Source organism: Biomphalaria glabrata, chromosome 1 (genome assembly GCF_947242115.1).
Source record: "Biomphalaria glabrata chromosome 1, xgBioGlab47.1, whole genome shotgun sequence".
In the NCBI taxonomy this organism is placed as follows: domain Eukaryota; kingdom Metazoa; phylum Mollusca; class Gastropoda; family Planorbidae; genus Biomphalaria; species Biomphalaria glabrata.
In genome coordinates this window covers 51,159,530-51,186,577 of record NC_074711.1, presented here as the reverse complement: position 1 = coordinate 51,186,577, position 27,048 = coordinate 51,159,530, and the positions used below count along the sequence as shown (strand labels likewise).

Sequence of the window (27,048 nt, the reverse complement as noted above, 5' to 3'; positions counted from 1 at the left end):
GATGTTGATAAAATGAAATGTTTAACATAGAAGATGTTGATAAAATGAAATCTTTAACATAGAAGAAATTGATAGAATTAAATGTTAACATAGAAGATGTTGATAAAATGAAATGTTTAACATAAAAGATGTTGATAAAATTAAATAATTAACATAGAAGATGTTGATAAAATTAAATGTTTAACATAGAAGATGTTGATAAAATGAAATAATTAACATAGAAGATGTTGATAGAATGAACTGTTTAACATAGAAGATGTTGATAGAATGAACTGGTTAACATAGAAGATGTTGATAAAATGAAATGTTTAACATAGAAGATGTTGATAACATAGAAGATGTTGATAGAATGAACTGTTTAACATAGAAGATGTTGATAGAATGAACTGGTTAACATAGAAGATGTTGATAAAATGAAATGTTTAACACAGAAGATGTTGATAACATAGAAGATGTTGATAGAATGAACTGTTTAACATAGAAGATGTTGATAGAATGAACTGTTTAAAATAGAAGATGTTGATAGAATGAACTGGTTAACCAAGAAGAAGTTGATAGAATGAAATGTTTAACATAGATGATGTTGAGGAAAGGGTCAAAGAAAACAACTGTAAAAATGTTGTGCGTGTGTTTGTGTGTGTGTAAAAACATTTAGAAACTCACACTTGGACGTCAAAACGTTAAAGACCTCTATTCGTTGACAAATGACAAAATGTATTCATTCAAATTTTTTTTTCTGTTTTAGATCACCTTCAGATCCAGGAACATTTAGAAAGCAGGGAACTAAATCAATGGAAAGCAAAAACATTTTTCAGGGACGAAAAGACTGATCGTGATTCATACAGTATCTGCTTCTTTGGTGGAGTCAGTTAAGGAATTTGTTTCATTAGTATTTACTTCTTTGGTGGAGTCAGTTTAGGATCTTGTTTCATTTAGTATCTGCTTCTTTTGTGAAGTTAGTTTAGGATCTTGTTTCATTTAGTATCTGCTTCTTTAGTGGAGTCACTTTAGGATCTTGTTTCATTTAGTATCTGCTTCTATGGTGGAGAGTCAGTTTAGGAGCTTGCCTCATTAGTATCTGCTTCTTTGGTGGAGAGTCAGTTTAGGAGCTTGCCTCATTAGTATCTGCATCTTTGACGGAGTCAGTTTAGGAGCTTGCCTCATTAGTATCTGCATCTTTGGTGGAGAGTCAGTTTAGGAGCTTGCCTCATTAGTATCTGCATCTTTGGTGGAGAGTCAGTTTAGGAGCTTGCCTCATTAGTATCTGCATCTTTGGTGGAGAGTCAGTTTAGGAGCTTGCCTCATTAGTATCTGCATCTTTGACGGAGTCAGTTTAGGAGCTTGCCTCATTTAGTATCTGCATCTTTGGTGGAGAGTCAGTTTAGGAGCTTGCCTCATTAGTATCTGCATCTTTGACGGAGTCAGTTTAGGAGCTTGCCTCATTAGTATCTGCATCTTTGACGGAGTCAGTTTAGGAGCTTGCCTCATTTAGTATCTGCTTCTTTGGTGGAGTCAGTTTAGGAGCTTGCCTCATTTAGTATCTGCATCTTTGACGGAGTCAGTTTAGGAGCTTGCCTCATTTAGTATCTGCATCTTTGACGGAGTCAGTTTAGGAGCTTGCCTCATTTAGTATCTGCTTCTTTGGTGGAGTCAGTTTAGGAGCTTGCCTCATTTAGTATCTGCATCTTTGACGGAGTCAGTTTAGGAGCTTGCCTCATTTAGTATCTGCATCTTTGACGGAGTCAGTTTAGGAGCTTGCCTCATTAGTATCTGCATCTTTGGTGGAGAGTCAGTTTAGGAGCTTGCCTCATTAGTATCTGCATCTTTGACGGAGTCAGTTTAGGAGCTTGCCTCATTTAGTATCTGCATCTTTGGTGGAGAGTCAGTTTAGGAGCTTGCCTCATTAGTATCTGCATCTTTGACGGAGTCAGTTTAGGAGCTTGCCTCATTAGTATCTGCATCTTTGACGGAGTCAGTTTAGGAGCTTGCCTCATTTAGTATCTGCTTCTTTGGTGGAGTCAGTTTAGGAGCTTGCCTCATTTAGTATCTGCATCTTTGACGGAGTCAGTTTAGGAGCTTGCCTCATTTAGTATCTGCATCTTTGACGGAGTCAGTTTAGGAGCTTGCCTCATTTAGTATCTGCTTCTTTGGTGGAGTCAGTTTAGGAGCTTGCCTCATTTAGTATCTGCATCTTTGACGGAGTCAGTTTAGGAGCTTGCCTCATTTAGTATCTGCATCTTTGACGGAGTCAGTTTAGGAGCTTGCCTCATTTAGTATCTGCATCTTTGACGGAGTCAGTTTAGGAGCTTGCCTCATTTAGTATCTGCATCTTTGACGGAGTCAGTTTAGGAGCTTGCCTCATTTAGTATCTGCATCTTTGACGGAGTCAGTTTAGGAGCTTGCCTCATTTAGTATCTGCTTCTTTGGTGGAGTCAGTTTAGGAGCTTGCCTCATTTAGTATCTGCTTCTTTGGTGGAGTCAGTTTAGGAGCTTGCCTCATTTAGTATCTGCTTCTTTGGTGGAGTCAGTTTAGGAGCTTGCCTCATTTAGTATCTCCATCTTTGACGGAGTCAGTTTAGGAGCTTGCCTCATTTAGTATCTGCTTCTTTGGTGGAGTCAGTTTAGGAGCTTGCCTCATTTAGTATCTCCATCTTTGACGGAGTCAGTTTAGGAGCTTGCCTCATTAGTATCTGCTTCTTTGGTGGAGAGTCAGTTTAGGAGCTTGCCTCATTAGTATCTGCATCTTTGACGGAGTCAGTTTAGGAGCTTGCCTCATTTAGTATCTGCTTCTTTGGTGGAGTCAGTTTAGGAGCTTGCCTCATTTAGTATCTGCTTCTTTGGTGGAGTCAGTTTAGGAGCTTGCCTCATTTAGTATCTCCATCTTTGACGGAGTCAGTTTAGGAGCTTGCCTCATTTAGTATCTGCTTCTTTGGTGGAGTCAGTTTAGGAGCTTGCCTCATTTAGTATCTCCATCTTTGACGGAGTCAGTTTAGGAGCTTGCCTCATTAGTATCTGCTTCTTTGGTGGAGAGTCAGTTTAGGAGCTTGCCTCATTAGTATCTGCATCTTTGACGGAGTCAGTTTAGGAGCTTGCCTCATTAGTATCTGCATCTTTGACGGAGTCAGTTTAGGAGCTTGCCTCATTTAGTATCTGCTTCTTTGGTGGAGTCAGTTCAAATGTACAATGGAAAAAAAAAGAGAAGACAAATTGAGAGGTAATACGATTTACTGAATGGAACAACTATGAAGTTGAACAGGCTATTGTAAAGTTTCATTCTAAACATTAACTTAATTGGTCCACTGTATATATCCACTAAATATCTATCGCAAATATAGAATAGATTCACTTAACGAAACAAATTGTATTTCTTCAGGAAATGAACAGCCTGCCAACTTTGAGCAAATCACGTTGAGAAGTTTGAAGTTTGGCTGCTAACAGTAAATTCTTTTCCAGTAAAGAAACGAGAGGGAAGGGGTGGGATATTTGTTTATTCAATGATTTCATTCATGTTAAAATCTCTGTTTTGCATCAACATGTTTAGAAATCTAAAATGTCCCCTTTTTAACATTATTGACTTAGTGAGAATGTGCAATGTTTTCAAACCAACGCTCAACACTGATTAGTTAACTTGAAAGAACAGCAAGCTTGGTGATGGTTAGAGATGACTTGAAGCTTTTACTCAACCTTTAAGTTTCACGCTCTTCTTCTCTATTCATAAAACATCCTCGAGGGATACGTTGAGAACTATCAGGATAGTGTTGATATTGTTGTGGAACTTTCGAGCTATTTGATCTTTCGTCGACTTCCTTGTAGACGCCAAGCATTTGATAGCCACTCTGATTCCGGAAAAGTCCCTGGCAGCAGTTTGATGACCGCTTTGTGTCATTTGGTGACCATTGGGGCGTTTGAGATAAGCAAAGCTTGGCTTGCCCTCGAGGACTTATTGGGGCGTATACGACCTTGGAGGTGTCCTCTGGTAGCAACGAGTTCTGCTTTGGAACCTCCGCTTGGGCTTTGAACCCAGCCATTGGGTGACTTCTAGCCTTACTGGCTGATGCTGACTTGTCATTGTAATAGAAGCGATCACTTCTTTCAGTAGAGAAGTCGCTCTGATAGGGGGATTGAGACTGCATTTTTGTAGCGCAGTTCTCCTCATTTTCTTCCATCCGGTGGTAAGTAGGATCTCTAGACTCGGCCTTCCCTGCATACATGCTTCTGTGACTAACTGGATACCCTTTGTAGTGATCGTTCGCAAAGCTCTCCTCATGGTCCTCGTTGCAATCGCAAGTGCGCTGACTCCTGCATACCTTCTCGGGCTCCACATACTCCCTGTGTTGCCTGGCTGGACTTCTGGAATGTCCTCGTTTCTCCTTGACGAAACCTATCTCGTCTACGTAGTGGCTAGGCTTTGGGCTCTCACATCTGACATACATGACTTCGGTTGGATCTGTTGAGAAATCAAAACATATTTATAGTAGAAGAAAGAAGTCACCCATTCACATTTATTGATTACATGATACATTTGTGGCATTGCAATACTAAACGATAGACAATGCTCACTTGTATGACAGAGAAACATTCTAATTTAAAGTTTGAGAATAACTACGCATTTCATTTGACATCAGTACACCAGATGGTTGAAAGCCGCTTCATTGCACTTTGTTAGTCATCAAATCATTCTAATGTCAACTTTATCACTTTAACACTTTCAGAACAAGAAGGTTTAGACACATTTCCTTGTATGGGGCACTGACCCGAAAAGGAGGAGGGAGACGGGTGAATATGTTCTAGAAAAAATCTCACAATTTTGTATAATAAATTGTATCTCAAATCTCCCCCACCCTTCCTTCACTTTGATTGACCCTAAACCTTTTGAAGAGGGAAGATTTGATTTTCGTAAATTGGTGTAACTTCAACTAAAGAATATATCAGTATATTAAATATATTGATATTTTAATTCCTTTTTAAAATACTCTTCATGTATAAAATCCAAACATTTGTTAATAAATGGAAATTCAGCATTTCTACCCCCCCCCCCAAATAAGTGTGTGTTTTGTTCGTGAAATGACACACCTGTGCAGGAATCATTTCAATACAAATTCCATATTGAAGCTGGTCGGACCGACGGACAAGGTTTTAGTCTCTGTCGCTATCTACAAAAACAAAACACTTCTAATCTTTTCATCCAACTTCAAAAAAATATATATATATTCACAAAAACTTTGCTACACACACATGGATAAAAAACACAAACTATGAAATAGTTTTAGAAGACGCCAAAGTTTTTGTTGGAAAACAAATTGAGTAATCTTAATGCTTTAGAACAGCAGTTCTGTGCATGGGCAAATGTACATTGTCTTTCCAAAGCTAAGATCACATCACTCTTCCCGTCTGAGTGGAATCATGTACACGTTATATCTCTCACTCCCCACAGTTGTTATATCTCCCACTCCACACAGTCGTTATATCTCCCACTCCCCACAGTCGTTATATCTCCCACTCCCCACAGTCGTTATATCTCCCACTCCCCACAGTCGTTATATCTCCCACTCCCCACAGTCGTTATATCTCCCACTCCCCACAGTCGTTATATCTCCCACTCCCCACAGTCGTTATATCTCCCACTCCCCACAGTCGTTATATCTCCTACTCCCCACAGTCGTTATATCTCCCAAACACACAGTCGGTATATCTCCCACTCCCCACAGTCGTTATATCTCCCACTGCCCACAGCCGTTATATCTCCCACTCCCCACAGTTGTTATATCTCTCACTCCCCACAGTCGTTATATCTCCCACTCCCCACAGTCGTTATATCTCCCACTCCCCACAGTCGTTATATCTCCCACTCCCCACAGTTGTTATATCTCCCACACCCCACAGTCGTTATATCTCCCACTCCACACATTTGTTATATCTCCCACTCCCCACGGTAGTTATATCTCCCACTCCACACATTTGTTATATCTCCCACACCCCACAGTCGTTATATCTCCCATTCCACACATTTGTTATACCTCCCACTCCCCACAGTCGTTATATCTCCCACTCCACACATTTGTTATATCTCCCACTCCCCACAGTCGTTATACCTCCCACTCCACACATTTGTTATATCTCTCACTCCCCACAGTGGTTATATCTCCCACTCCACACATTTGTTATATCTCCCACTCCCCACAGTCGTTATATCTCCCACTCCACACATTTGTTATATCTCCCACTCCCCACAGTCGTTATATCTCCCACTCCACACATTTGTTATATCTCCCACTCCCCACAGTCGTTATATCTCCCACTCCACACATTTGTTATATCTCTCACTCCACACAGTCGTTATATTTCCCACTCCCCACAGTTGTTATATCTGTCACTCCCCACAGACGTTATATCTCCCACTCCACACATTTGTTGTATCTCCCAATCCCCATAGTCGTTATATCTCCCACTCCAGACATTTTTTATATCTCTCACTCCCCACAGTGGTTATATCTCCCACTCCCCACAGTTGTTATATCTGTCACTCCCCACAGTCGTTATATCTCCCACTCCACACATTTGTTGTATCTCTCACTCCCCACAGTGGTTATATCTCCCACTCCATACAATCGTTATATCTCCCACTCCATACAGTTGTTATATCTCTCACTCCCCACAGTCGTTATATCTCCCACTCCAGACATTTGTTATATCTCTCACTCCCCACAGTGGTTATATCTCCCACTCCACACAGTCGTTATATCTCACACTCCACACAGTCGTTATATCTCCTACTCCACACAATCGTTATATCTCCCACTCCATACAGTTGTTATATCTCTCACTCCCCACAGTGGTTATATCTCCCACTCCACACATTTGTTATATCTCTCACTCCCCACAGTGGTTATATCTCCCACTCCATACAGTTGTTATATCTCTCACTCCCCACAGTCGTTATATCTCCCACTTCACACATTTGTTATATCTCTCGCTCCCCACAGTCGTTATATCTCTCACTCCCCACAGTCGTTATATCTCCCACTCCACACATTTGTTATATCTCTCACTCCCCACAGTCGTTATATCTCCCACTCCACACATTTGTTATATCTCTCGCTCCCCACAGTCGTTATATCTCTCGCTCCCCACAGTCGTTATATCTCCCACTCCCCACAGTCGTTATATCTCCCACTCCCCACAGTTGTTATATCTCCCACTCCATACAGTCGTTATATCTCCCACTCCACACATTTGTTATATCTCTCGCTCCCCACAGTCGTTATATCTCTCGCTCCCCACAGTCGTTATATCTCCCACTCCACACATTTGTTATATCTCTCACTCCCCACAGTCGTTATATCTCCCACTCCATACAGTTGTTATATCTCTTACTTTCTACAGCGCACTAAGCATGCTATAAGCATGAAAGTTGGACGCTAAATAAACACAGCGCACTAAGCTATAAGCATGAAAGTTGGACGCTAAACAAATACTTCGCACTAAGCATGCATGAAAGTTGGTGCTAAATAAACACACTAAATAACAAGGTTACAAAGACAGTTTGTGTGGAAACACAAACTCAAAATCGGCCCCCGAAGTGGTTTACCGTGGCAGTTAAAAAGGCAGATATCAATATTTTCAGAAAGAACATCAGAATTAAATTTTTTCAAAGACAAATGAGAAAAAAGGTTGACAGATCTTGTGTGGTGCCCCAGCGGTCAAGCAAACCAGAGGATAGGTGAAAGTGAATGTGAAGTTAATTGCAAACATGTCCTAACTGATGTCTAATAATGAATATCTAATTGATCTAAATGTTTTGTAAAGGGTTAATATCTTATTCAAATTCTCAAAAACAGAAAAAAAAAAACATTTACGAAAAAAAAATATCCTTTAGTTAAGTATTTTAAGATGCAATAGTATCCCGCAGTTCACACGATAATATGAAAAACTACTTATTAATTGTTGTTTTAAATTATGTCCAACTTATATGTATACTAAATAGATTTTTTCTCTTAAAAAAAAGTAAACATTATTTTTGAGTAAATGTAGTAGATAGTAGGGCAGAATGTACATAACGTAGCAATACAAATGTAAAAAAAAATATTAAAAAAATAAAAAACCGTTTGCATAAATGTGTTTCAAATATGGCAAAAATTCATCTCACCTACTAAAGAGCCTCCATTGTTTGTTACTATTAATAGTGAATAGTTGTAAACGTGGTATTTTTATGAAAAAAAACTGCTTGCGTAAGTGATTTAAAAAATTAGATTTTTCGTTTTTAGTAAAGAAAAAAGTAGCCGTTGCATCAGAACTTTGAATGGACTAAAATATTATTATGTCGGATTTTTACTATCTTTTTTAGTTTACGAGATCTAAACGGGACGGACAGACGGACGGACAGACAGACGGACAGACATTTCACACAAAACTAATAGCGTCTTTTCCTCTTTCGGGGGCCGCTAAAAATACATAAGTTGAGCAAATAAAAACAAAAACATTTGGGAACCAAAAAAAAAGGCTGCACTATGTTTGAGCTAAATGATGTTGAGAGCAAAACTGAATGTTAATATTTCAATAACATATTCAGCTCTAGGGATAAGACAGAGCGAAAATTAATTTTACCTTGTTCTAAAATGTATAAATGTTACTTTTATGGGTATCGCCAAACTGTATGGAGTGAATGCTAAAATGTTTTTTTTTAGGGGGATAAGACTCTACTAAACAGTTTATATATAGATTTCTAATGCCAAGCCTTAAGATCCAGACTTAGAAGATGGTGAACGTCTTTTGAAGTAATAATCTCTTCAATGAATAGAACCTACATGCGGAAATACCCGCTGGCCTGTCTGTTCAAAAGAAAAATATTCAAAACTAGACATAATTTACCCGCGGCCCGCGGGTCTTAATTTGTGTATCATATTCGACTTAGTCACTGAGAGTGCTTTGTAAACAATTCAACGAAATAATAATTGTGTAAGTAAAGGAAATGCGTCAATGTAAAAATAGTCTGAATGGAGCTTTCTAAATAGCTAATGGACTTAAAATCTATATTTTCAAATAAAAACATTTGCTTGTAGGCCTACATATATTTGATTAAAATTTGAAATGAATAGACTTAATTTTGTATGTTCATGTGTTAAGGTATAGAGTAGATCTAGATCTTGAGTTAGACATAGATCTATATCTAGACTAATCTAGAGTCTAGAGTTCATTGTGTGCGTGTGTGACCTTTTTTAATGAGATTCATGAATGAAACTATTAGAATATATCTCAACACGGCTTCGCAGCTTTAGCGAACGACTGTATGAAAAATGCTTTAGAAAAACAAATTTGAATGTTAATTTGATTAAAATATGAAATGAATGGATTATAATTAGTATGTTCCTGTGTTTAATTATAAAACTATCTTTGCGAAAAGAAGTTCTATCATCTTAAAATTGAATTAGAGTTTTAGACTTAGCAATAGAGAGATGTGTAACATTTCGCGTAATGTCTAATGAAAGAATGTTCTTCAGGAACTCTAAATTCGCAGATATAAGGAACGAATTTATGTAAAAATGCATTTGGAACACAACTTTGAAGGTTAATTTTATTAAATATTGAAATCAATAGAATATATTTTGTATTTTCATGTGTCAAAGTAAAAAGCTATCTGCGCAAAGTGTAGTTCTTAGAATTAGATCTAGATCCTTTCGATTTTTTCATGTAAATATGATAAACATAGCCTAGATCGATTAAGTTATAATGCTCTCATAGAGTTGGTCAACTTTTTTTTGAGGGTCTTAAGTTTGTTTTAAGGCTACAATACATACACTACGGTCTACGTTAGCACCCAAGGAACATTTCTGCCAAGTTTTATCAAGATTGGTCAAACGGTTTTGATTTCCATTCATAACATACATACATACATACGCCTTACTTTCTACTTTATAATATAAAGATTAACTTTAGAAGACAATTTTTCAAAAAAAAATGATAACGGTCACACTAGAGTTTTCCCAGTGTGGTCGAATAGCCAGTAATTCTTTTCCCAAAGATATACATCAACTGTCTAATTTTTCGGTAAATCATTATAGCCGATTTAGAGAACCGTGTCCAGGTTCGACCCAGGTTTGTCGATGAAATTAAAAAAAAAAATCCTTTGAACTGAAACACAAAAGCACAACTTTAACGTGGATTACTCAATGGGGATTTTTAGTTATCAAAGAAACTACTTTAAAGCTAGCGCCAAAACGCCTTGGCGCCTAAATGTCAGCGTACAAACGTAAAACCGTACTGCTCTGATCAGTTGTTGAATAGTATGTAGCACTTTAACGCAGTCTTATTACTTTTTAGAGTTATTTATAGTTAGTGGGACAAAAGATACGTTGGTGACGGTTTGTATCAGCATATTGGTTGCTGAATTAAGAGGGAGCGGTCTGTATTTACATATTGGTTGCTGACTTGGAGGGAGCGGTCAGAATGAATATTTTGTAGACAATATTGGAGATGTTCAGTAATGGCTACAGGGCCGGCCTTGGGTAATTTGAGGCCGTAGGGGCTAGGCGAGTGAATTTTGTAGCCACATGTGGTTGGGTGGCTATCAAATTGTTGGTGTATCCGGTGTGAAGGAAGTTTTGATGTTTTTTGAAAGGTCAAGGATGATTTGGTTCCCTTGTATTCTTTGCAAATAGTCTAAACTCTAAACTCTAAACTCTAAACTCATCCGCACAAAATAATTTCAGTGAAGAGAAAGTATTATATTTGAACTCAATGAGTTTAAACCTATATATATATTTATGTATTTATTTATTATTTATCTATACTATAAAGTAGCAAATAAGGCGTATGTATGTATGTATGTTACGAATAGAAATCAAAACCGTTTGACCAATTTTAATCAAACTTGGCATAAATGTTCCTTGGGTACTAACTGGAACCGTGACATATGTATAGTAGCCCTAAAACAAACTTAAGACCCTCAAAAAAAAAGTTGCCCAACTCTATGAAAGTATAAGTATCTTATAACTCTAGGTCACATAGCTATGTCTACATGATGAGACAAGACGATTATGTCACACATGCGCAGAGATGAAAATCTCTAGGTCTAAATTAGCTCTCATTCAAGAAAACAATTTTTTTACTTTTACACATGAACATATAAGTTAGTGTCAATTCATTTCATTATTTAATGAAAATTAACCTTCGAATTTGAGTTTACAAAACATTTTTTACATAAAATCGTTCGCTCTAAATGTGAATAGCTTTAGCCATGCTGACATACTTTTCCGTAACTTGCGGCACCATTACATGCCCGCACAGTGATACAAATGAAATGAACGTCAGAGGTCATAATATCGCGCATTATAAAGGCATATTAATAAACTAATAATCTACTTACATAATACAATTTACTTTCCATTGTGTTTTTTTTTACGCATTTGGTTTAATTTTAAAGTCAATTTACTTTTTTCTTTCAGATTTACTTATGCGCATTTAAACCTGTTAACAACATAGCTGCACATATACATCAGCCGTGATAACAAACAGTTTCTTTCATCATAGCGCGTAGCCTACTGTATCTAGGTCAATAGAAGCTCAAAGTGTTTAGTTATTTACTATCATAGGCTCAAAGTTTTTAGTTATTGACTAGACTACTGTGACATTCAAATTGTTTAGAGTTTGAGTTTTTTGGCACATCGGCACAATTTAGGCCATGTCGTGCCCGTAATCCTTCAAGGATTACTCTCCCTTCATATCACCAGAGCTAAATTCCATACAGTTAAATCATTAAAAGCAAGGTCTAATCACAGTTAAAATAGTAAAGTTTCATAATTTAATAAAAATCTTTTGTAAATATTATATTGTTAAGAATCTCACTATCCAGGCTCTCTGCAAACTGCACCATACACCACCAACTTAAAGAACTTGACAACTCAGGGCTCCAAAGTAATGTAACACTTTAATAGTTGAATAAATAACAGCCAATACTGTACAATTGGCAACACGTACACTGTACAAATATCTCTCCGATAACACCGTTTCGCCGTATCAACTCTTGCACTGGCCTCTCCGTCTCGTTCCGGGCTTGCACTGGGTTCAACAGTTCAGGACTGACTTCACACACTAGGCTCGTTGTGTCGGACTCGATCGCAGACCAAGATCAAGACGCCAGTCGTCTCAACTGTACTTGACAGTACTCCGCACTGAACCGTCGTAATGCTCCGTACAGAAGCACACCGCTGAACTGTGCTGTAGTCGACCGGAATGTAGTGAACCGGGCTCTGAACCCCTTTTCTGAACCTCGCTGTATTGAGCCCCTTTTCTCCACCGTCTTGACTGCGACACCTCCGTTCCTATATAGGGTCCCTACTGGCCTTCTCGAACCGGACAGAACGCCGCTCGACGTTTCTAGGTGGTCAGATGACTACAACTCTCGTGACGCTCCTGAGCTCTGTTCACGACGTCGATCCTTCCCGAACCGTCATGTTGACACTCGTCTCGGCTGACCGTCGTAACTCGACACGGTTGACCGCTCGTCTAGCGCTGGCCTGGGGCGATTTGCGTCGGCTGACTGCACTTACACCACTACCCCCATCTGTGCCATCATCAGGTTTATAACAATATGTTCACAAATCAAATCTTCATAGACAACCCCATCTCCCAGACAAAGCCTAGTAGCTTCCCAAGGTCAACACTATCGAATAGTGTTTTTAAGTTGTGCGCTCTACAAAAAATTAAACTAACAATGTTATATAAACAATTACATTCGTGCGTTTGATTTGATTATAAAATCATACTAGATATCTAGGTCTACAAAGTCTAGATCTATTTATTAACTTTATACATAATAATAAAAACAAAAATAATACTTTCTTCAATTGCAGTCTACACCAAGACAAATGCCCTGACCCCACAGATAAACTGGTACAAGCAAATGTTTTTATTTGAAAAAATGGATTTAGGTCGATTAGCTATTTTGATAGCTCCATTCATACTATTTTTACATTCACGCATTCCGCATTCGCTTTACTTATAACATTATTATTTCGTTTAATTCTTAACAAAACACTCTCAGTGACTATATCGACAGTGATACGCAAATTAAGATCCGCAGGCCGCGGGTAACATATGGCTAGTATATATATATAATATAGACTAGATGATCTAGATCTATAAGTCAATTTAAAGCAAATCCTAAGGAATATTCTAACTGTGTATGTTAAGTCATACTGACTTCTTTGTTAGAAAGTTGAGTCATATACTTTAAATATTCATAAATTATATATTATGTCTATTCCTAATATGTACGTCTGTATTACAACTGTTCACATATATCCAAAATGTCGCTCTGGTTTATGTTTGAATTTAGTTCCGTAGGCTACATATGGCTAGTATATATTATAATAAACCCATGCGTCAAGTTTACAATACAATGTCTAATCTCAACTCAAGCATCTAATTTAAACTAATATCTAAACTCCAATATCTGGCTAAAAGTCTCTGTGGAACTTTAAATCTGGGTCCAAACGAAACTGTGGTTTGAATTTGAAGGACTAGTCTAGGGAAGGCATCCAATGGAAGACCTGTGACTTCTGCCTCGTCTCCTGGCTGTAACGTTAGCACTACATGATGCCCTTTATCTGTTCAATACTTGCAGCTAGAGCCTTTCATCCGAATGGCAGTAATCATTAACCACTACTCAAGTAACAAATCGAGATGAATGTGATACTTATGTATTACCTATACACTGGCGGATTTAGGGGGGGGGGCGGTAGGGGCGATCGCCCCCCCCCACTCGGCCGACTCCCCCCCCCGGGGGGGGCGGGCTTATTTTATTATAGAATTCACACAATTTGTATACGAATTTATTACTTATGTTAAAAATAAATACTAATTATTTATATTTCAACCTATTTTTAGATTATTTCGCCCCCCCCCCCTGTAGTATGTTGGCCAATTGGTGGGGTCGGGAGGGGGCGATGGTATCAATCCCGCCCTCCCCCCATACACTTTCGAGTGGGGGGGCGGTCCAATTTTTTTGTAGAAATCACAGCTTGCTAATAGAATCAATGTAATATCTATATCGTGTAGACTTCTTATTGATTTTTTAACCGATCTTTATATTATGTCGTTCCCTGTTTCCCGATTGGTGGGGGGGGGGGGCGAATACCTCTACTGCCCTTCCCACCTAAACCCTTTGAGTGGGGGGGGCGGTCCGTTTTTATGGAGAAATCATAGTTTGTGAACAAAATTAGTTGAATTAATATATACATTTTATATTATGTCGCTCCCTTTCTGGTATTTTGGCCGATTCGGTGGGGTAAGGAGGGGGCGATTGCATGTACTGCCCTCCCCACTATAGCCCCCTGAGTGCTGGGGGGGCGGTCCTATTTATGTGGAGAATCATAGTTTGTGAACAAAATTAGTTGAATTAATATATACATTTTATATTATGTCGCTCCCTTTCTGGTATTTTGGCCGATTCGGTGGGGTGAGGGGGGGGGGGGGGCAATTGCATGTACTGCCCTCCCCACTCTAGCCCTCTGAATACTGGGGGGGGGGGGCGGTCCTATTTTTTGTGGAGAATCATAGTTTGTGAACAAAATTAGTTGAATATCTATATAATATAAACTACGTATTGATATGTGACCCATTGTATATTATGTCATACTACAATCTAATCTCAAATAGTATCATTAGTAAATTTAAATGAAAAAGGGTTGTACCAGGAGGGAGGTGCGATACATGCAATCGCATTTCCCCCATCATAATTTATATACACTATAAATTAAATTCTTATATTGAGTCGCCCAACCCCTATTCTTTAATGCCAAATGCAATCTTTAGCAGAAATTATTAAAGGAGCGAGGATTAATCTTTTTCACTCTACCGCTCCTCCCATTTCCAGACAGAGTTTATTTAATTTCACATGAATTTATCATAATTATTTTAAGTAAGACTTTGCATTGGAAAAGTTAGAATTCAAACGAAATTTTTCAGTATAAGAGTCATGATTGAGATGAGTTATAAACTCAAATAATGTTTCCATAGTCGCCTTTTACCAACCTTTACTCAATCTGATATTTTTCTAGTTAAATAAATTTGGGACTACAATTCACAATTTATACTTCCATCATATTGAATACTATTTATTGAATATTTTTTTTTTTTCGGCGGCGATCCCCAAAGCCAAAATCTAAATATGTGGGGTATCTTATCTTTTCAAGGAACAAATCGGTTTCATTTGCAATGTATTAAGGGCCTATAAATTCATATTAAAATAATTTTGAAGTACAAAATTATTCAAAATGTCCTTTTTTAATAGTATGAATAATGAAATCCATTGATGAATAATGAGCTGTAGAAGTCAGGAGAAGGCCCTTCTGCAATGAAGAATGCAAGAAAACGCTTTTGGCGTCGGGGCTTCGCCCCGAACTCCATTGATGAATAAAGAGCTGTACTTGTCAGGAGAATGCGTTTCTGCAGTGAAGAATGCAAGAAACGCTTTTGGCGTCGGGGCTTCGCTCCGAAATCCATTGATAAATAAGAGCTGTACTTGTCAGGAGAATGCGTTTCTGCAGTGAAAAAAGCAAGAACAACACAAGAGAACCTTATAGCGCTGCCCCAGTTGTTTTGTTTTTCGCTGAAGGTTGAGAAATGCTGCTTTTTTATAATTCTAATATATATATATATAAACATATATATATATATATATATATATATGTATGTATATGTGTGTGTATGTATGTGTGTGTACGCACGTTTATGCATAGGGTTAGGGTTTACTGGGCGTTAGGGTTTGGGTTTGGAAAAAAATCGCCCCCCCCCCACTTCAAAGTTCTGGATCCGCTTGTGTACCTATATCTACATGATTAGTTGATCTGATTGTTATTGTATATCTACATGACTAGTTCATCTGATTGTTATTGTATATCTACATGACTAGTTCATCTGATTGTTATTGTATATCTACATGACTAGTTAATCTGATTGTTATTGTATATCTACATGACTAGTTCATCTGATTGTTATTGTATATCTACATGACTAGTTCATCTGATTGTTATTGTATATCTACATGACTAGTTCATCTGATTGTTATTGTATATCTACATGACTAGTTCATCTGATTGTTATTGTATATCTACATGACTAGTTCATCTGATTGTTATTGTATATCTACATGACTAGTTCATCTGATTGTTATTGTATATCTACATGACTAGTTTATCTGATTGTTATTGTATATCTACATGACTAGTTCATCTGATTGTTATTGTATATCTACATGACTAGTTGATCTGATTGTTATTGTATATCTACATGACTAGTTCATCTGATTGTTATTGTATATCTACATGACTAGTTCATCTGATTGTTATTGTATATCTACATGACTAGTTTATCTGATTGTTATTGTATATCTACATGACTAGTTCATCTGATTGTTATTGTATATCTACATGACTAGTTGATCTGATTGTTATTGTATATCTACATGACTAGTTTATCTGATTGTTATTGTATATCTACATGACTAGTTCATCTGATTGTTATTGTATATCTACATGACTAGTTTATCTGATTGTTATTGTATATCTACATGACTAGTTGATCTGATTGTTATTGTATATCTACATGACTAGTTGATCTGATTGTTATTATATATCTACATGACTAGTTCATCTGATTGTTATTGTATATCTACATGACTAGTTCATCTGATTGTTATTGTATATCTACATGACTAGTTCATCTGATTGTTATTGTATATCTACATGACTAGTTCATCTGATTGTTATTGTATATCTACATGACTAGTTCATCTGATTGTTATTGTATATCTACATGACTAGTTGATCTGATTGTTATTGTATATCTACATGACTAGTTCATCTGATTGTTATTGTATATCTACATGACTAGTTCATCTGATTGTTATTGTTATTTTACCTGCACCATATTCATTTTCGTAGCTGTCTTCACGTCTGTCTCTTTGGTATTTTGTGACACTCTGACCATGAGAACGCCTTTGATTAGTTTTTGAGTACTTTTTGTACCTCGAATGTTTCATGCAACATTCCGTGAGACTAGGCACATTAAACTCACTGTCTACTTCATAGCAATAATTGTCTCTTTCGGAACATGTATTTTGTTTAGCCCGGCAGTTTTGGTAACGTTCAAAGTCTAAACTTCGACTTCGTTTGGGCATGTAATCGTCCGTGTCATCACTGGCTTCTAGGTTCAAGGCACGTTTGCAACGCATACACCGCCCGACTGGCTCCTGGTTGTCTTCCTCCCCACTAAAATCACTGGCAGTGGTTCGCTCATCGTTGCACGGGGAATCTCCCCTGGTGTTGTCTAAGTGGGTCAAGGACCCATGCAAATGTTTCCGATACCTCTCATAATCAGTCTCATTGCCAGCCATTCTGACTTTGGCCGTTCGACTGCCGTACACTAGCATGTCGTCCTCTATTCTAAAGCCTCTATCAGTGGTGCGCTTTTTGTCATCTTTTTGGTGTTTACAGTAGCGGTTGGGACTAAGCGATCCGTCATCATCGCCGTCACTGAGTTGAACGTGCTTTTTCCAGGTGGGTCTGGAGAACGTTTTGAAATGTTTCGATCTCTGAGCTGGCTCTGTGGATCTGTGGACCGTTCCAACAGAGCTTACTGTGCAGGACTCCGTTTCTTCATTGCTTGAAGATTCCTGCAACAATTCTTTGAAATCTTCACATACATTACAGCTGACGTGGCAGCTAGACACTTCCATTGATGGAAGGTCCTTGACATCTGTACAAGCATCCACTTTGGATGTTGGCACTGTAGGGCAATCACTAGAATCATTTGAAACGACGTCGTTCAAAAGTTTACGCTCTGAGTTCGCGTCCTCAGATTCACATTGAAGATTTTCAGCGATGTCGGGATAAATGCATTCAGCATCTCGAGTCTGTCTCTTGCAGCCGTCGGAAGGTTTCACAGAGCCGACATTCTGCACATGTTGGTTTTGTTTATCAACACATGTTGATTCCGGATTCTTGCACTCGTTGGATAGTTTGTAGTTACATAATTTGTTGATTTGACATATTTTGCCGAGTACATTTTTATCTAATTTAGAGCTACTTCTTATGTCAGTTTTAGTTTTTTGTTTGCTATTCTGAGAATGACATTCACATCTTTCCGATATTTCGTCTGACTTATAACATGGCTTCTCACATGTGTCCGGACTGAGCAATTCATAGTCACAAGACAGAGCCTGGGGTGTCCCCATGTCACAGACTAACTTATCTGTAACTGGCTCTTGTTTGTACTCATTCTCAAATTGATGGGAAGACGAAGATATCAAAGGGTATGTGTTGCAAACATCAATGTAAAGTCTGCCATCAATAAAGTTTGTTGATCCTGACAAAAGTGAATCACGGCTTGGTTCTGACTCGTAAGGTATGAATGTAAATTGGCAAACGGGCTTGACTTCCTGTGCCAGCTGTTTGTTCTCCTCTTGAGGCTTGTTTGATTCTTTCACAGCATCGTTTTGATTGGGATGAATCGATGCACACTGTCGCATAGCACAGCAACATTGTTCATCTGCCTCAATGTTTTGAAGACACGAACAGTATCCTTGAAAGACTTCTTTGCTTGGCATCTCAGTTTTCCCTGGAGAACATCTTTCCTTTTTTAATGAGCGTGGATTATGGGACGCTTCCTGGAGGATTTGTTCATCTGCAACAAAAGATTGATCATTAGGCATTGCCTCATTATGGTCTTGTACTAGTAGATAATTAACAACGTTGGATACACACTGACCCGCTGGGGTTAGATTATTGGCTTTGTCATGCTCTCTCAGCAAGTCGTTCTTTCTCTCCTCGTGGCCGTCTCCATTGACTCCGCTGTTGTTGCTGGTTTCCTCGGTGTAATCGGAGTAGCTATTCTCGACACAATCGTTAGAGGATTTGGGCGATTTGACCTTTAACCTCTTGTTTCTATTTCTTCTTAGAAATTTCTTGTTTGAAACTTGTGGCTTGTAGCCGACACAATCCTCTGTTTCTTGAAGGTAACTCTGATTGTGCAAATGACCTGTTATTGTGTGAGTCTGATTCATGATTTGATTTAGATAGCCGGTATGTTTCGACTCGAGACCCTTTGATCCCAATGCGTACGACTCATTGCCTTTTATGTGATTAGACGGGTTAGAGACGTCTTCGCTTGTTTCCATGTCTTGATTTAGCAAAGATCTAGAGTCAGATTGTGCCATTATTAGATCATCTGGGAGAATGTCCAAATCCTCAAGAATTAATTCTCGGCTTGTTGAAGCGTTGGACTCATCTATCGAGTTAAGTGTATTTAGGAAATGTTTTTTCTTGTCTAATTTTGAATTGTGTTCCTGTTGAAGACTCGCCATGTTTTGCTGTGGATCATTCCTGAGGCATGAATCTTGTTTCAGAGGATCTCTTCCATGCTGGACTCTGTGCTCCAGTGTTCTACTTCTATCGTTGAGATTGTGGCAATACACTTGGCTACTTTTTCTATCACAGATTGCATTCGGCTCCTTTTTTGGCAAGAAGTTTGTTTTTTCTGGTAAATCACTTGACCAGTCTTGTCTTCTTCCTATGACAGCTGATGTCGGCGCTACGTTATAGATTGTTTGGTTTCTTTTACTATCGGTTCCATCAGGATTGTTGTTTCTACAATATAATAGATTCGGCTTCTCGTTTGTATTCAACTTAGTATTTAAACCATATTTATTTATTTGGTTGGAGGTTCTTTCGCTGAAAGGTTTTGTTTGGAGTAGCTGCCCTTGTTGCTTTTCCTCATTGTGTCGTGCTGGTAGGTGAACACATAGAAATGGATCTACGTCTAACTGCGCTTGATGAGCCCCACTGGGGGTATGACACAGACTGGAATGCTGATCTAACCATGTTCGATCAGAACGTGCTTCTACATTGCAAAGTTGGACACTACCATATGGATATTGATATTCTGGAGTGTTAGACTGTATTGTATTAGCGCCTTTTTGAATGATGCTTGAAGGGTTCTTTGAGCAATACCCTTTATTTATTGCACCAGTTAATCCTTGACCTTTATTTACATTCTGACCTTGTCTCAGTGCGTCTTGTCCTTGACCTTTATTTACATTCTGACCTAGTCTCAGTGCGCCTTGTCCTTGATTCACGGCAACAGGTTTTTCTTTACTTGTTAAAAGAGTTGACTCTTGTTTTAACGTACCCAGGTGCCCTCTACTCAAAGACTCAACCTGCCCTTTGTTTAATGCCTCCATTTGCCCTTTGTCTTGTTTAATTTCAGTGTTTTGACACGTTTTGTAATCATTGGTGGCCATAGCTGTACTGGCGTGGTGGTCCTTAGCAGCTATATGAAACGAGTTGAGTAATTTCTTCTCGGCATTGGCCTTAGTATTCTCTTGAAGAAGTGCTGCTTTCAGATTAGCGTGGATGTTTCCGATACCATTGTCCACTATTGATTTGACATTATTATCTATACGATCCATTTCCATTTCTAATAATGATTCGACCTTTTGGTGGAATCCTTTGACTTTAGTGTCTAATAAGGATGTCACGTTCTCGTCAAAGTGACATATCACATTATCCAGTAATGTTTTTAAATTAGTGTCAAAATCACCTTCTCGAATTTCCGTCAACGATTCGTGCGTTTGATCTCCTACTGTGACATCCTCAGGCTGTACTTGTGTACTACCCAAAAGATGACATCTATCTGCTGGTGCTGAATGTGCAAGAATGTCTGCGTGGCCTACAATGAAGTCCTGTTTATAATGGATGTCAGATTTAGGATGCCAAAGTAAAGCTTCGCGTTCAGCTTCATTGAATAACCCTTCATTGTTGGCATGAACCCACTGAGTTAAGTTGGCCAGTTCTACTAGCTCGCTGTCTGTGTCTGTTTGTTGAGTAGTGTTGACCTTTGGGAATTTGGCATTCACAGTGTCCAAACATTGAGATTTTTTGCAGCGCTCGTGTGTTAGAGATACAGAATCTAATGTCCACTCTCTATTGCTCTGTCCCTCTGAAACACAAATTGGTTTTCTAGATTTATCATCCTGACCTTCAACCTTGGAAGTGGAAGCCCATAACGTGTGCTCTTTATGCAAATAGAAATTTTTGGAGCGATGTTCTTCTTTTCCCCCAGGATCAGTGCAGACAATTTCACCCCCAACATGTGTACACGTGTTTGAATCACATTTCTTGTCCACATTTCTGTGTGTAAGTTGTTTGGAGCTAGGAAACTTGCTACTTGTTGAGTAGTGCTGTGGCGAGCTGTCAGGTTTCCATGTGTCAACATTAGTCGCCGGAGGTCTCATTCTAAGACGTTCGGCATTAGAACATTCGATGTCCCTATCAGTCGCGCGTCGTTTTGATGAAAATCTTGGGCTACTAGAGGGTGAATGGTTTCTGATAGATTTTTGTATTAAAGAACAGTCGCGGCCGATGGCATTGACGTTTTCTACCAGATCTGCATCTTTTTTACCGATCACCTGAGACCTTCCTTTTGTGTGGTGAAAATGCCTGACTTTTCTCAAACCCTGGTCACTTGTCCTGTTTACACTTTCACCAATAATAGAGACAAATCTATCCTCGCTTGAATCTTCCTGGCCAATTGAACTACTCCAATGAAGAACGTGTCCTGGGCCACCTTTGTTAGAACTAATATTAAAATTTCCAAATGTCTTGGGACATTTTTGAGGCCAATCTTCTTTGTGTTTAGCAACACAACATACTGGGACGTTTTGCTTGGTTTGTGAACTTTCTGGTCTATCGAAAGGCATTGGGAGAGGCGCGTCTTTTGTCTCTTCTCTGAGTTGAAGCTCTAATCTTTCTTGCCCGTCATCGTAAGTCAGCAGCGACTCGAGCTCCCCCTGTGTACAAGTTTCAACATTCTCTAAATCACCGTTAGAATACATTTTTAAATCAGATAACTGACCTTCGGCAAAAACCTTAATGTTATGAACCTCACCTTCAGCAAAAATCTGCACATTATTCATACAGCCCTTAGCGTGGAGAAAGATATTTTCCAGTTCACATTCATCAGCTCTGTCGTAGAGATGACCATTTGGCAGTTCGTAGTTACACGGAAACTGCCCTCCAGCTTGTTGGCCTGATTGTGCTCTGTTAAGTATTGACGATCTTGTTTGAGGTCTAAAACAGCCGTCAGCTCTCTGTCCCTTTGGTTTCAACGTCTCACTGGCATTCTCGGAGACATACATGACATGACTTCCTGAACTGACACAGACGGCTGGCACGATTGGGCTGAGAGGATTCATCGTATTTGGACTGTCTTTTCTTATTGGATCAAAGCCCATGTTATGACCATTACCAAATAAATTTGAAAATAAGTGTGCACTCTTAATAACGTTATTGGATTTATAACTAATATCTTGGCTAGACATATGACTTGCAAATTGAATCTTGTCCGTAGAGACATAATTGAATTCATCTTTAGCAACGCATCTCGAGATGTCCTTGTGAATGAAGGTTACGCGTTTCTTCTCGGTGTTTGGTCTGCAGCCACATGGAGTATTGTTCAGGTTAGGGGAAGGACAGTCATGAGGTCTTCCACATGGGTACAAAACATTGTCATTATTTGGGCCATCGAAATGATTAAGATGATTAACTAGAACGTTGTTAGACTGACCTTGTTGGACATCATCCATTCTTGTGTTCTCATCTACACCAAGGGACTGATTCGTGGCATAATTTAGTTCTTGTCTGACACACTGATCTGGAAGGGACTGATTCATTTCATAATTTAAGCCTTGTTTGACAGAGTTCAGTTCATGGTTTCGGGCTTGATTTAACTGGGTTGCTTCATAATTATGACATTGATTGTAACAATGCATTGCATTGTCCTGATCTTGGCTCATATTATTTACATCAATTTTACTGGTATTGATTCCATTGGTATTACTAACTATGTTGCGTTGGTCCATAGAAGAAGTACGGCCATCCCGACTTTGACTTCTTTGATTGCTTTGATTTTTAAGTGAACAAAATAATGGATTTCTACATTGACCACAGTTGGTTGGACAGGTACCTTGAGTCAAGTTATGAGGAATACTACTTTGGGCATAGATGGATGGGCTACTAACTTGAGTAAAATTATGAGGACCACTCGCTTGAGAACAGTTAGTTGAACCGCAACCTTTAGTGCATTTAGACTGAACATTACCTCGAATGCAGTTAGATTGACCATTACTTTCAATGCAGTTAGATTGACCATTACCTCGAACGTAGTTAGGTTGACCACTTACTTGAGTAAAATTGGGTGGGCCACTTACTTGAGTAAAATTAGGTGGGCCACTGCCTTGAACTGTAACGTACCTAGATTTCATCAAACTTTGTTCCTGGAAACCTTGACGCGCTTCCTGTAGGTCAAAGCTGTCGCGAAAGGTCGTTGAGCATTGACCTTCGTTGGCTTGTGCCAAATGTTTCTTTGCTTTCACTGGTCGAAAACAATTTCTGCATGTACTTAAACATGGGACACATCGTGCCTTAGAGAGAGATTTGTTGGTGGAACATAGGGAGCAGTTGAGTTTACAACTTTCTTTAAACCGCATTTTGTCGTTGTTTTTCTCAGAGTCAACGTTCAAACAATCATCAAAGTACATCGCATTATTCAAGTTTAATTTCCTTTGGTTGTTCACATCCTCGTTTGAAACAAAGGCAGTCAATACGTCAGCACCAGAGGGAAGTTTAGTGGCTTCTTGAGTGTGTAGCATAGACGCTGGTTCCCGTTGAGTTTGCACTTCCACGCTGTTCGATGAGACTTTCTTTGTCTGTGCTAAGGAAGTCGATGATTCAAGGATCGTTTTGATCGTCTCCAGTGTTTCAATGGCGGACTGCTCCTTTCTCAGCCTGACTAACGAGTGTACACTCCTGGAAACAAAGTCTGCTAGTGTTTCACTGTTTTGAGTCTCGCCAGCTTGATCTCGTTCCTCGACTCGCCCTGCTGTATTCGAAACATTTTCTGCCTGGCTATCAATCCTCTGTACCTCGGAGCTTCTTTGTCGTTCATCTTGTATCAAAGTACGTATACTCTCAGCTGTGTTCGACACCAATTCCCGCGCTAAATCCATCACTTTATCGTCTGTAAGAGTATTACTTCTGCTTCCTTTGGCTGAAACAATGCGTTCCGTATTAGGCTCCTCCTTGATAACATTCAACATGTTTTGGCTTTCCTTGGTACTGGTTTTGACGTCACTGTTTTTAGTCTTGACTTTCTGGCTATCAAAGTGTGGACTGGTTTGAGATGAGATTTCACTCTTTATGGATGAGATTTCGCCCTTTGTTACAGGCTCATCGTCTTTAGATGTTAAGTCTTCATCATTGACTGTCAGTGCTTCATCGATTGTAGGGAATTCATCATTGGATGAAGGTAATTCATCAGTTACTGTAGGTACTTCATCAGTTGCTTTAGTTACTTCAATATTGTATTTCAATGCGTCAGTATTACCTATAGAATCTCTGCCTCTTCCTAGTGAAGCTTTTCTCCTTGTTTTCACTACGTCATTATTTGCTAGTTGGGCTTCATCTGTCGCTGCTTCTCTATTTTTGGCAGATATTTTGCGACTTTCCAGAATCGCTTTCTTTCTTGCTCTCCGTGCTTCCTCAATAGCTTCTCTATTCTTCATAGGTTCTTCTCCGTTCGGCTCGCTGTTCACATCTTTAGCTGCACTCGCATCTCTTGCTCTTTGTCTGGCTTGCCCAGCTTGGAGCCTACTTTTTATCATAGTCTTTCTGGCTTCTTCCGATTTATTGGCAAGTTGGTTTTGGCTACTGACTCTTGTAGCAGTTTTTTTTTCTAAAAGCTCTGTAATTGATTTGACTTTACCTTCCTCTAACTGATCATTCACAGAACTAGTACTCGCTTTATGGGCCGTGTTCATCGCATCGGCTTCTAAAGACAATTTTTTGCTGGAGCTCACCTCAAGGGGGGGGGATCCCTCGTCACCGACATTTTCATCAGAATCTTTTTTGTCTTTTCCTTTTTTTTTCTTTCTTTCTTTTTTTGTGTCTGATTGAGACATTTTGAGCAACATAAGACTTAATCTGGACATGGCTGTAGTATGATTTTAGCGACTGATGAACTGGGTACTATATCACTCAAACTTTAACAGTCCACTCTATTGTAGTTTTTCTTTTTGGAGACACAGGTTGATAAGTTGATGTGATGTGTATTTTAATTCTTCTTTCATTTTCGATCATCTACTGATACAAAGTAGTGGTCGATCAACGTCGAAAATTGTTTTAATCGATCAGGTACTGAATAGGTTGATCCTCTGTTGGAAATATGTATAGTGACCTACTTGAAAATTAATTGTATTGTCTATTGCAGCAGCTAAGTTCTACAATCAAATAATAACGTGTCCAATTCCTTAAGGAATAGCTAACTGCAGCCTCAAATTAAACATTTCTTACAAGCTCAGTTTGAATCATTTCACTAAGTATTCAGAAATCTTTGTCATTTGATTGGCTCCCAGAATAGCAAGATTCCAGCATCACATAGTATTAATCCTGTCATCGCATCAAATTATCTCTTGTGTTTTTGTTTAGGGTTAAACTTGAACACAATGAAACTGCTTTAAAAGAGGCCGAGAAAAAAAATGTACATAGTATATTAGATTAGACTTCATTTGTAGCACTAGATCTAGTCTAAGAAGATGTACTGGCCAATAGTTAGAATTCACTCGAGAAGTTTTTAAAGGGAAGTTTCGTCAAAACAAAAGATTTCTTTGCCTACTTTGTGACAGCAGAGGCCGAACTATGCTCCAGAGTCCATATCAAAGACTGGACTTATCTTCATGACAGCCACTAGATGATCGACTTTGAAGTCATGTTTGGTTTTACTTGGATGTTTGTTGTGTTTTTTTTTTCCTTACAGTGTAACTTCCGTTTAATAGCACTGTTCACTTCCCACTAGGGACCTAGTTCAGTGTGGCACATGTGTGGGAACTAAGATAGTCTGTCAGCTCTCTCTCTCTCTCTCTCTCTCTCTCTCTCTCTCTCTCTCTCTCTCTCTCTCTCTCTCATATATATATATATATATATATATATATAGAGAGAGAGAGAGAGAGAGAGAGAGAAAGGAAAGATATAGATAGATAGATAGATAGATAGATAGATAGATAGATAGATAGATAGATAGATAGATAGATAGATAGATAGATAGATAGATATTTGGATGGAACAGTTCTGCTCATTTAAAACCATTCCTTTGAAACCAAAGAGTTCCGATTCACCACCGGAAACTCTTTTGATAGTGGCACAATGTCATCATGAATAATGGCAATGTCTTCGATTCTGAAGATCTAGGTGAGTGCAGTGTTTCACAGGACTACACAAACCCAGTAGCGACCTGCATATTTCTCACATCTGATGCAGACAAAACTGTCGTTCGCTATTTCAGTTTTCTTCGCGTCTTCTGCGCCTCTCTACACTGGATTTTCTCAATGTGTGTCCCGCGGACTTCGAGAGAGCTCTCCAACTATCTCTTTCAGATGCCATCTGCTGCCGGTGAGGTCAAAATGGCATCTGAGTTAATCTTTATAGCGCTTACGGGAGACACCTCTTTTAAACTCGCCCAAAAAGATCGCTTTTGGAATCCGATGGTATGTATTCGACCCATCGAAGTTATCAAATAGTAAGTAGTGCTTTTAAATACACAAGTCTCCAGCAAAACATGGTTATTTGTAAGGTAGTCCTTCCTACTATAGAGAAAAGGCACCTTTGATGGCAGCGTTGGCGGAGCCTTTAGATGTCTTCTATCCAGGGCTCAGAGCCATACAAAAGTATGTTAAGAAACACTAGTATATAAACATTTATTTATATTGGTAAGTGAAGAGACCTTCTCCACCATCACCAAAAGTACTGTTGGCTTGGCGAGACCGTTGTCTTTTTCTATCAACAGTAAGGCATAGGTGGGCAGTGCTGCCCAGGTACGTACATTGATTAACAACGTTAGCTTTAAATTTATTTCTGTTCTCTATCGTGTGGTATACGTTCTGGGCTGTCGTCTTAGTGGTCTCGGGTTTGAACACTGCCGTCCTGCGAAAGTTTTGGGGTA

The 27,048-nt window shown here is 38.9% G+C and overlaps 1 protein-coding gene across 2 annotated transcripts; it reads right to left on the bottom strand.

Moving 5' to 3' along the window:
• Positions 1-676: 676 nt before the first annotated feature.
• LOC106060174 (uncharacterized) lies at positions 677-25,869 on the bottom strand. Of its 2 annotated transcripts, XM_056042506.1 has the most exons (4): positions 20,101-25,869; positions 18,766-20,055; positions 16,918-18,681; positions 677-4,447 (listed from the first exon to the last, which is right to left on the bottom strand). In XM_056042506.1, the coding sequence occupies exons 1-4, from the start codon at positions 25,040-25,042 to the stop codon at positions 3,687-3,689; spliced, it is 8,757 nt and encodes a 2,918-aa protein (XP_055898481.1). In that variant the 5' UTR covers positions 25,043-25,869; the 3' UTR covers positions 677-3,686. The 2 variants fall into 2 exon arrangements, with proteins under 2 accessions (XP_055898481.1, XP_055898472.1); XM_056042497.1 differs by having other exon boundaries at positions 18,766-25,869.
• Between the last annotated feature and the right edge of the window lie 1,179 nt (positions 25,870-27,048).

Coding starts and splice junctions, on each gene's coding strand:
- LOC106060174 (XM_056042497.1), bottom strand. CDS start 25,042: ATGTCCAGATTAAGTCTTATGTTGCTCAAAATGTCTCAATCAGACACA. Junction 18,682..18,765: donor CAATAATCTAACCCCAGCGG/GTCAGTGTGTAT, acceptor CTTTTGTTGCAG/ATGAACAAATCCTCCAGGAA. Junction 4,448..16,917: donor CGAAAATGAATATGGTGCAG/GTAAAATAACAA, acceptor ATTTCTCAACAG/ATCCAACCGAAGTCATGTAT.